This window comes from Neopelma chrysocephalum, unplaced genomic scaffold, assembly GCF_003984885.1.
Source record: "Neopelma chrysocephalum unplaced genomic scaffold, ASM398488v2 Primary Assembly neopelma1_43, whole genome shotgun sequence".
NCBI lineage: Eukaryota > Metazoa > Chordata > Aves > Passeriformes > Pipridae > Neopelma > Neopelma chrysocephalum.
The window spans coordinates 21,685,415-21,697,335 of record NW_020897702.1 but is presented as its reverse complement, the minus strand read 5'-3'; the positions used below and the strand labels follow the sequence as shown (position 1 = coordinate 21,697,335).

Below are 11,921 nucleotides of genomic sequence, written 5' to 3'. Positions count from 1 at the left end.
TCAGGGGAGGACATCAAGCTGGCCATGTAATTATCTCAATGGGCACTCTCCAGGGCAAAAAAGAAGGAGGCAACGCCTTCCCTGAAGACAAAAATCTCTGACGAGTGTGGGATCAAGACCTGGCCTTATGCATAAGGTAAGTGAAACTCTCCTGCTGAAGGAAAGGTGGCTAAGCAAGCCAGAGGATGGAGAAATTAAAAATACCCAGCAACTGGAAAGTAGACTTTGTGCTATGAGGCTGAAGGAGTCTATCCTGCTTGGTGTAGCAAAGGGACAGCAAAGAGGGGACTTGATTGGTGCCAAGGGGACATTTGCTTTGCAGGAGGGTTCAGGAGCTATAACAAGTCTGGTGGCTGGAAACTGAAGACTGAGGAACACGGCCCTGAAAGAAAACACACGTTGTTGGTGGAGAGAATGGCATCCCACTGGGAATGGCCAAAGCCGAGTAGAAACCTTAGGGAGATCTTGCACACACTAATATCCACCAGCAGTTGGACGTCTCTCACCTAACAAGACACGCATGTAAAGAGGTCTGAACTGGTCCCTGTGGCTCTGTCTGGTGTCAAAGGAAAAAGAGAGGTGCTGTTTATTTCCCCTATCACAGCCACCAACCTCCAGAGGAGGGAAATTCCACCCAGCAATGCTGGACTCTACCTTTTGTTCTGAAAGACCCAATTCACCTGGTTTTGGAGAGCAGAGCCATGCTCAGGCAGTCAACCTGGATGGCAATGGAGGCGCTCCCTGCTCCTCCTCCAGTGATTGCCACTCAGTCCTATGCTTCATCTTTCCATTAGGTTGTCTCCAAGGACCAGTAAGAATATTTTCCTCAACACACATCTAGCCATGTTTTCTGAAGTTATTCTCGATTGTTTCCTGAAGCCACCAGTGGGGCTAGACCAGGTGGTATTAAGGATCACACAAGGGTTTCCCTGGGTCACTGTGGCATGTGCTGCAGCAGTTTTTCTTCTCTCTCTGCATGAATGAGGATCAGATGCACAGGTTTCTACAGGACATATCACTAAATCTAATGACATCTTTATTTTTTTAAACATTTTTTTGAGTGCATGATGTAGTTTCCCAGTCTGCTTACCTTTCTGCTAGAATGAGAGCTTCCCTGATGTCTCAGGGATGCTCTGAATCCCTAGCATTACTGCCTGGATCAGCAAAGCCCTGGGGACACTTGCAATCTTGTATCCCATGTACAGGTGGGCCATGCACCTTTGAATGTAAATTTGAGGAGTAGGTGGGCATTTCGGTCAAATCCTTTGCCAGGTCCATCTCCCATGTAAGGACCAAACAGCTGAGGTGAAGAAATTTAACATTTTCACAAAAAAAAAAAAAAAAAAAAAGAAAGCAGTACTTAAACACAAAATATTGTTTTATTTGTCACCGAAGGCTACACATGGTCACTTCTGTCTGCTTTTTTTTTTCTAGAAGGTATCTACATCTGCACTTATTTACAGCCTGGTTGTATTTACACAGTCAAGAATACAGTATTAGAAACACAAAGTGTTGAGAAAAAAAATTTCTCAAAAAATTAGTTCCAGACTTCAGGAAAATTATTACACAGGGTAATGACAAGAGTCTTCAGTGCTGGGCTTACAGATGCAGCTTTGATACAAAGTCCTCTTCTCGGCTGGAGCTGCATTAGAAGTCCTCTCACAAAATAAACATTTTTCTTTTTAATAGAAAAGTGTGAATTTTTGATTGGTTATTTTAATAGCATCTGTGAACTGTTCAAACATTTTAATTTTCTTTTTGGAAAGTTTTATTGTTTGCTTGAACAGCTTCCAGCTCTAAGGAGAAAAAAAAATATATATATGTATATATGTTTTTAACTGATTTTCATTTGTGGTTTTCTATGCTCCCCAGAAACCATTGACCTCTGGGATTGGAGTTAACAGCTGAACCATGTAATACTTGGTCAGGAACACAAAGTTTTATGGTAATTTAAGGAGACCAGAAAAGAAACACAAAAGGTTTCCCTTGGGTGGGCCAGGTTGTTTTTGGTGGGAGTGGCAGAGGATGGAAAACTGCCACAGGAAATGGCCCCTGGGACATGCAATGGCCCTTCATCAAGCAGTGAGATGGGGGGTGCTGGGCAGGGCCCTCTGTGTTCCCATGGTGTCTGTTTGAAGTTTGCTCTACAGTCACAAGTAATTTTATTTAAATATACTCTAGAGATGAAAAACAACAACAAAAAGCAAACACAAGTAAGCTATGGGTTTGTTTTTTTTTTTACAAAACTCATGAAAATTCTTTGGTGTAACGGGGGACTATTTAGTGATCATAATAAAATGAGTGATTATAATAAAAAGAGGTGCTGAAAAACTTCTGTCCTCTGGAGGACTGTAACAACAGGAGCAAAAATGCCCCAAGCCAGGCTCACTATGGGATGGAGGATGCTGCTGCCCACATGGCAGCCAGATTTTATCCCATCAAACACATTGCTGGCATGGAGGCACCGTGTCTGTATTCCCCAGGTTTGTCAGTGCCACCAGGGCGAGGAGACAAAGTGAGTGAGATTTAACAAGCAAAGCAATCTCTTTAGCTCCATTATTAATGTTATAGGCAGTTATTTCTCCTCCCCTTTTAAAAAGCGACCGGAGGACTAACCACGATCCCTGGCCCTGGTTTCAATTACGCAGAGATTGAATCAAAACAGACTGCTGTGCCGTAAATATGAGGGGGGCCCTCTCTGTAAATCGTAAAATTGAATTCTAAAATTTCATGTTAAGAGCCTTGTCTTTGCATAATGGATTGTGGTGCCGTCCATCATGGTGACACTTACAAGTCACAGCTGAAAAAGTACTTTATTAGATTTTTTTTTTAAACAATTTTGATTTATTCTGATTACACTGTCTGTATAATAGACTGAGCAGAATCTCATGCCGATCCCTACGCTCAACAAAGCAACCACAGATATATTACAGAAATCCCTCACTGTTTCTAAGTTACAGCCAAATGGTGTCTCAGGGACTGCTCCCAGTCATCTGTGCCTTCTAAACCCGAATCAAGCATCGGGGCTCTTAACGACCTTTGGTTTCATCGGCTCTCGCCTGGTGTTGTTTAGAATTGTTGGCACATTTTCATTGTGGCTCTGATCAATAGCTGTGATGACAAAGATATGATGAGCTGCATGATTCCCTCTGGTCACCGCTGCTTAATGATTTTTCCAAGCGCCAATCTGCAGTTGAAAGGGGAAAAAAATAAAATAAAATAAAGATCTCAGTGGAAATAAACATTGTGGCATTTCTCGTGATGCCAAATTAGTCTTGCTTCTCTCCCCTTGGGCTGAGCACACAGGATGTTTTTCAGCTGCTCCTGAAGCAGCTGAAGGAGTCCTCATGGCACTGCTCCTGCCTGGATGCCACATCAAGTAGGCCCCATCACTGTTGTCCCTTCAAATGGAGCATGTTTTGGTACCAGCACCAGCTACTAAAGGTTTGAGCTGTTAGTCCTTGCCATTATCATTGGGAGATGCAGCCCCTGCTCCAGACCACTGGACTTTCTCCTCTGAGCTGTGAGATTTGGTCACAATCCGTCTCACCACCCTTTGGACTAGAGACAAGTTCAGAGTCCAAAGTAATTTAAGCTACACCTTTGTATTTTTGCATTTTGAAAGGAAATTCCTTTTGGTGAGGAATCAGTCCTCGTTTTCAGAGTCAAGAAAAAAACAACTTCTCAAAATCAAGCCTCAAAGCATGTGAGACTGCAGTGACCTTATCCCTTGGAGATGGCCTGGCATGCAACTGGCCTTTGAAAGAGTATCTAGAGCAATGGTGGACATGCTGGAGGGAAGGGATGCCATCCAGAGGGACCTTGACAAGCCTGTGTGGTTGGCCTGTGCGGACCGCATGAAGTTCAACAAGGCCAACAGCAAGTTCCTGTATCTGGATTGGGCCAATCCCAAGCACAGATACAGACTGGGCGGAGAATGGATCAAGTGTAGCCTTGGGAATGTTGGTGGTGAGAAGCTCAACATGACCCAGCAATGTGCACTGGCAGCCCAGAAAGCCAACCATGTCCTGGGCTGCATCACCAGCAGCATGAGCAGCAGGTCAAAGGAGTGGATTCTGGCCCTCTACTCTGCTCTTGTGAGACCTCACCTGAAGTGCTGTGTCCAGCTTGGGGTCTCTGACACAAGAAAGACATGAACCTATTGGAGAGAGTCCAGATGAGGTCACAAAGATGCTCAGAAGGCTGCAGCACCTCTGCTATAGAGATAGGCTGAGAGAGTTGGGGTGTTCAGCCTGGAAAATGCTCTGGGGAGACCTTAGAGACCCTTGCAGTGCCTAAAGGGGCTCTAAGAAAGCTGGAGAGACTTTGGACAAGGGCATGGAGTGACAGAACAAAGAAGAATGGCTTCAAATTGATAGAAGGCAGATTTAGATTAGATATTAGGAAGAAATTCTTTACTGTGAGGGTGGTGAGGTACTGGACAGGTTGCCCAGAGAAGTTGTGGCTGCCCCATCCGTGGAAGTGTTCAAGGCCAGGTTCGATGGACCTCTGACCAATCCCAATCTCATGGAAGGTATCCCTGATCATGGCAGGAGTATTGGAATGAGATGATCTTTAAGGTACCTTCCATCCCAAACCATTCTATGATTCTATGACATGGGGGTTAGTGCTGTGAGATTTGCACCCAGGACCTCCCAGTCTTACAGAAGCAATAAATTGCTGCACCCCTTCCCCTAAGCAAAGCAAGAAGGGTCAGGCACACACAGCATGGCCCATAGCGGAGGCAGAAGGGGCAACACAAGGGCTGGGAAGTGGCTGTGGTGCCATCAGCAGAATGAAAATGCTTGTGGATAGTGGAGTGCAGTCCCTTGATGAGGGCACAACTCTTTGTGTTCTCAGCCCATTCCATGGGAATGCACATGAGATGCTGTAGAAAAAGCATTTTTCACTAATGGGGGGGGTAAATTTAGGGCTTCAGGACTGAAAATGTTCTTGTTTTGCCATCTAGGTGAAGTTGAAAGCTTTCACAGAGGCTGAGGATTTAGGAATGTAGTAGCTGTCTTTGGTCAGGTTTGTCCCGAACACTAGACAGCCATACCTTTTAAGTTTTTTGTTTTGATAGAGAGGAGCAACATATACATATATATACTTTTACATATATACTTTTTCCCCTTTTTGACCTAATGTCCATAGTTCCCACGCCATGTGCAGGCCCAGGAGAAGATCCTCGTGGACCTGGCAGGCAGACAGGTGCAGTTGCATCCCACCGCTGCTTGAGGATGCTGAGAAATGCAACTCGAGGGGTTTGCCTTTGCCATGGTGCAGAACAGGATGGGTCCTGGGTCCAGGCATGCTGGGTGTGCACGGCGGGACTGTAAGACTCTTGAAACACGGGTGAACTCCTCAAAGTCATTAGCTCACGTAATAACCTGAAGAGTCTCTGTAAGGCTGTAGAGGTGCCATCTCAGGTTGGCAGGGTTCCAGTAGGAATGTTTCACACTTGAATCCCTTTTCTTGGCTCCATGGAAACATGGCCCATTTACTCTTGCACTACTCCTCTTAGCATTGTAACATATGGATGGGGATGGATACAGAAGCACCAGTTCTCTTCGGAGCTGCTTGGAGTGGGGCAGTGTAAATAGGAGGCACATTGAGTCCTGTCTGCACTGCAAGTATTCACCAGGGATTTTCACCTTTTGACCCAGCTTCCTGCAGGTGTTTTTTCCTCCGTTCATGCTGTTTTAGACATTCACAGCCATCACAAGTTTGAGGTTCTAAGAGGGATTTGTCTCTGATGTGACTTGGGGATGGGGAAGCAGGGAGCTGGGTAGCACTGTGAAGAGGGTGCTGCCTCCTTTGAGTAGGTGGCTACTGCTGGTTTGTCTAACACTGCCCCTAATCCCCACCAGCGCATCCTCAGGGCAATCGAGGCTTCCCAAGAGCTTGATACCGGCAATACAGGTGGTAATGCCATGGCCTTTTAACCATTCCTGGCAGGCAGCAGCCTAAAGCAACTGCTCCCTTGCCAAAGCCTAGAGCTGGTCTGGCCAACGCATCTTCTCTGAGCTGACTCTGGCAGAACTGGATACCCTTTCCAGCTGCCTGTGGTTGACTCCTGCCAAAGTAATAAAGGTTATGTGCTGCAAGGGGTGGTTCAGAGTACAGCACTGGGACACAGCACCAGCATCATCACCCTCACTGCAAGCAGGAGAGACCACTAGAAAATCAAAACCATACCGGTGGTTATGGCCACACAGCCAAAGGCATTAGGGATTGGGAACTGGAGGAGGAACAGGCTGTTAGGGGAATTTCCATCCCATCACCTTCCTTCTGGCAAGCACCCTGGAACAGACAGGCAAGGCAGACGGAGCTGGCAGCCGGCATCCACGGGGAAACCGTGATAGCACTGGGGCTGCCAATGTTTCGCTGCTCGAGGACTGCATGCTCAACATAACACCCCCGCTTTGTCTGGGGGGCGAGAGCCTGCAAACAAGTATCAGTCTGTGCTGGAGGATGACAGTGGTGGTGGCATGAGTGCAGAAGAACTGGCTCTGAGGACACAGGTGCATTGTAGGGCTCCAAGTCAGGAAACAGCCTTGGCATGGATTTGCACATCCTGGGTTATCTCTCTGCAGAACTGGGAAGCAAAAACCAAAGTGGATGGAATAAAAAGTCAGGACTGAGCTGTTCCCAAAGAAACACAGTGAGAGCTCTTAGAATCGGGATACGTGCTGGTGTCAGTGTGATAAGACATCTGTTTGGGACCAGGGTTGGCCACCTCCAGCCAGAGCTCCATTGAGAGGTGGGGTAACATCTCTGCCTGCAGGAAGAGTCCCTGCTATCACAGGACTGTTTCAGGCAGGGAAGAGGATGCTGAGCTCATCTCCTTGCTCCCTTGAATTTCAAGGACTCTTGCAAATACCAGAGCACAGAGGTTATGTGAATACAAATTACATTAGCATGCCGAGTGACTTTGTCAGCAGTTTCTCATTAAAGCACTTGGTCCCCTCTGCAGTGGGCATTTCCACTCAATCTCCCACTTCGTCACTGCTAACAGTCAACTGTGCTCTCCATTTAATTCGAGTTTGTGTAAGAAACAGTGAGAGGGTTGATTCCAATATTCTTCTTCTTGTCCCACCATGCACAAGCTGTTGCTACTTATTAAGCATTTTAAAATCCCTGCTGCCAAAGTCCCCGGGAGACATTTATCTGCCATAGTCATAAATGACTTGCCAGCATGCTACTCAAAACTGCATTTCCCAGCCAATAAATACAAGCTCCAGAATCAGGAAAAGCAGGGTTTGGCTCTAATTTTCAGTGGTATGTCACTGGGATACTATAACTACTTTTAAATTCAAATCAGCTTCTTAAAAATTAACTGGTTTTATCAGATACAGCACAGTGGACTGTTAAACACGTAGCCTCATGTACTGAAACACTATACATTTAATGAAGTTATGCCATTAGCAAATGTACAACATGGGTGCATTAAATCCACCTATAGAACAGCTCTACGTATGAGAGAGAGGATTTATTTTAGCTTTTCTCAATAGAGCAGGAGTCCCTTTTCTTGGCTTTTGCTAGGTTATTTAACTAAAACCAGGATTTGTGCACACACAAAAAACCCCCAAAAGTATCTACTCTCATAATGAAAAAAGACTGTTTTTTTTTCTTTTTTTATTCCAGTTCAGGAAGGAAGAGAATTATCTTGCAAAGTAATATAATCAGCTCCTTTGCCTCTATAATCTACTTCTGCTCAGCAGGAGCCCCCAAGGAAACACTTTATGTCCCAACTGAAACATGAAAACTACTGGTAAGGTCTCTTTTGAGGCACATGATTCGGACGGTCACTTTCAGAGTGTCAGAATCAGCGTTGTCTTCCACCTCCTTTCTTTCCAAGAAGAGCTCTCTGGCATGCTGTGGACTCCCCATGTTTTGGGTGGAAGGCTCTCTGTCCCTGCCCAAACCAGAAAGGGTTAGGATGACATGAGTTAGCACAGACACCCATTTTGCACTTACACCTAAGGACGTATGTACGTTGACAACTCCCCACTTCAAATTCCTCACAAAGGAGGGGGAAAAAAGAAAACAAAACAAAACCAAAAAAGGACAAGAGACAGTAAATTTCACTGTGATCACACTACGGCAAAATATACCTTCTGTTCATTGCAAAAAACGCGTGAAGGCCAAATTAAAGAGGGAAAAAAGTATGTTGCATGAGTTACAGTGCAACTGTATTATTCCTTTTCTTTCTGTTTTCCTCCCCCCCACACCTTGTTCAGTTTAGAAAAAGTATTGAGTACAACACAGTCAGGTAAGTGGCCACAAAAGAGTAGCTGTCTTTGGCAAGAAGTCACCGCATTGACCCTCTCTGTCACCTTCTGCCCATTTCACTCTGTCTCATGAAGTGGATGTTGTTGGCGCTGTCTGAGAGTTCGGGGTACTGCTCCACTGAGATCACAAAATAGCCATCGTAGCCCTGTACCCGGCCCGTGTTTAGCACTTGTTGCCTCTCCCCTTCTGTCCACGATCGAATACCCTCCTCCCCATCCCGCAGTCTCTGCTGTTCCCGGGACCAAGCTTGGGCGACAGCGCGCTGTCGGGCCAGCTCCAGGACACGTGCCTTCTCCTCGTCCAAGGTGGTCCCGTAGCGAGTGTTTAGACACAGTGCACCGTACTGGAGCTGGATGTCTGTGTAACGTCTAGTCCTTCCACTCAGCACTGTGTTGATCTGGGACACTGTCACATTCACGCCGTTCTCCAGGGTCCTCCGCCCGCCGCTGAGGCCCAGGATGGACAGGTCACCCTCCGACGGCCCCTGCTTAATGAAATAGTGTGTGTCCACCCCGTCGATGGTGAAGTGCAAGTTCTCCAGGTAATGGGCATTGTTCAGGATGGCCGCGATCCTCCGCCCGTCCTCGTTGGCCACGCTGATAATGTCGGTGGCCACTCGCCCATCCTTCATGGCGAACTTGACACCCTTGCCGAAGATGGAGCCTCCAGAAGCGAAGTTCTTGTTCTTCTTGATATGCCTGCACCCAGCGATGCTGGAGCTGTAGATCCGTTCGAAGCGCTCGAGAGTGACAAAGGCCTTCAGCTGCTTCTGCACTTCACACTGGACCCCCAAAATTGACTGAGCAAGGAGAGAAAGAAGAGAAAGACATATTAGAAAGAGAAGCCTTGTGACCCAAAGGCATCATTAGGATGCTAGAGACCAGCAGAGCATCCTGGAAACATGTAATGAGGAGCTCCATTATTTTTTTCCCTTATCACATTTTTTCCTAATTTTAATTGTTTTTTGATGGAAGACATGCGTTGTCAAGTTATTGCCCCTAATGTACATTGTTTCTATAAACTGAACTGTATTTAATCTCTGAAGGATGAAGAGGCAGAAAAGGATTTTTTGTTTCAGTGGTGTGAGGGTCGAGTTGGGACATATAATCAGGCTGTATCTCAGTGTTCTTCTTCTGCATATAAGAAACAACTCATCTTGTGCCCATGATGCTTTACCAAATGATTTCAGATTTTCTGTGAAGTGCGGAAGTATTTGTAAAATTTCTTTCTATTTTATCTTCACTTTGCACCTCCTTGTGCTGCCTCGAAAAGCCCTGCATGACCTGTATGACCCCCCAGGTGGCCATAACCACTCTATATCCCATTTCAGCCTGGCCAAATCAGGTTGTTCAAAACTCAAGGAAGGCACTGAATCTGAGTCCTATTTCCTGCAAACCTCCTACAATGTGCCAGGCTCCCTGAGCTAAGGCCAGCCATACCTGATGCTCAAGATTTGGCTTATACTGAAGCAAAACTGCTGAGAGACAACAGCCTGGATCATTTGCAGTCAGGTACATACAAAGTCACTTTTGCTGTTAGCATATAATGAAGCAAGCACATGAGTCAGCAGCTCATTGTTACTGCAAAATGTCTTTGGAAATGCTCTCATCAATTCGTGGCAGCACAGGCTTCTTACAGACTCCTGTTCATGAACAATTTGCTCTAATTTCACAAAAACAAGAGGCTGCTATGACAAAACTCCCCTGGCATTGCCAAAGGCTCAATTCAATAATGTAATGACACCCAGGATTAAAAATAGGATACAAAGAAACGTTTGCTGCACTCCAATTATTTGAGGAAATTTAACATCCATGATGGATATTGCCTTAAACTGTCCACAAGCAAAAGGCTGACATCCTTCCCTGGGTGCAAGAAGACAATTCAGGTGATGCAGGCATTTCAGACTTGTAACATGGTAAGGGAAATGAAATAAACCCTTATTTCTATGGTGGCCATTTCCAGGGAAGAGTCTTAAAGTATTAAAAAAATAAAGGATTTACATTGCAACTCGCTTACAGGTTATGAGCAGTTTTAACTGATAAAAGAGAAAACTATAAGAGAATAGAGGTACACAACTTCAAGAGCACATTTTGGGTTGTAAAACATTAATTACCCTGAACTGACTTTTATTCAAAGTGCTGAGCAGGCTGGTGTATCTTCTCCTTTTCCCCTTTCGACTGACAGCAAAGCAGTTGGAGCAGGAACCAGCCTCCTATGAAGGAGGAGCTCTTTCTGGTTCTCCCCATCCTGCCTGTAGGGCATCTCACACACTGCCTAGAGAGCGATATAATTAACATACTGATAGGGAGCCAAGCCCAGCTTCCCTGCCAATTCCACAAGTGCTCTAATTATGCAAAAAATGGACGTAATTAATGTAGATGTCACAGATGATGGACATGGAGCAATTAGGTTTCTAGGCTTCATGAAACACTTACTGTTCTAAATAAGTGCACATTGCACAGCCTTGGTCATTAGCTGTTTCCTCTTCAAAGAGGTTTTAATGGAGAGTTATTCTTCTCAGGTGTATCTCATATGGGTTGACTCTAGGTGGTCCCACTACCACCATATATCACGCTGCTCTTCCAAATCACCTCAGTAACATTTACAAGTGATGGGAAAAGGCACTTCCCAATACTCACACTGAATCACCGTTCACTCAAGGATGTAAATCAGGTCTTCTGTGCTACATTGCTATGTCCTGTGATCATTTATGTATCACCATCTATATATACATCACCTTGTTTACCAGCAGTTGAGTGATAAAGAGTCCCTGGAATTAATTGCACCATCTACTGATTATCACCTTGGGGAAGGGAGCTTGGGGAGGTCAGACAGTATTGGGCATGGGTGAATAATTCCATCAGAAATGTTCCCCTTTCCCATTCTAGTTTGTCTTACTCTTGATGAGCTGCAGGAACTCCTGCACCTTTTCAAATCTGAGCAAATTATTAGGTATAGATCCTCTGTGAGTGCCTCCAAATTAGGTTGCCCCAACAAAGCAGTGGGTCTGGACACCACTGGATAGCAAATTCACAGGCAGACACCTACCTTTATGTGTCTTAGTCAAGAGCAAAATCACAACTAAAGGGTTTTCTACTGGGCACTGGTTGCTTCTGGGCTTTCCCCATCTTTTTTTCACGTAGGAAGTGGGAGATGAGATGTGCAAAGCTGTAATGCTGAACATCACAGTCACTTAGAATCACAGAATAATTCAGGCTGGAAGGGACCTTAAAGATCACCTTGTGATCTCTGCCACAGGCAGAGACACCTTCCACTAGACCAGGTTGCTCAAACTTAACTATCAACTATTCCTATAACTAAATACATCTCTGTTAATTTGAAAACAAGCCCAGGATGACTTTGAAATGACTTTTTGAGTGCACTTCTTTGATAAAGGAGTGTATTTGGGAACAGCACTTTTTTAAAAGGAAAAGCAAACACATCCAACAGAAAAAAAACCCCCAACCAACAAATTCAAACAAACCAGAGGACAGTCAGTTTGCATGCTCTGCTGTGAATATAAAGGGGGTAGAGGCAAACAGATTATATGTAGTTCAAAGGGGCAGTGTATCCCTGACTTTGAAATTACCATTTCTGTTTAATCTTATAACTCATTTCAATGAACT

General features: G+C 45.2%; 1 protein-coding gene across 10 annotated transcripts in view; it reads right to left on the bottom strand.

Moving 5' to 3' along the window:
• Window positions 1-4,414: 4,414 nt before the first annotated feature.
• The window catches only part of TENM4 (teneurin transmembrane protein 4), a 603,970-nt gene continuing 596,463 nt past the window's right edge, over window positions 4,415-11,921 (bottom strand). For all 10 annotated transcript variants that reach the window (XM_027677557.1, XM_027677560.1, XM_027677561.1 and 7 more), the window contains one exon: window positions 4,415-9,094. In XM_027677557.1, coding sequence (XP_027533358.1) covers window positions 8,336-9,094 — 759 coding nt within the window. In that variant the 3' untranslated portion in view covers window positions 4,415-8,335. The remainder of the gene's footprint in view (window positions 9,095-11,921) is intronic.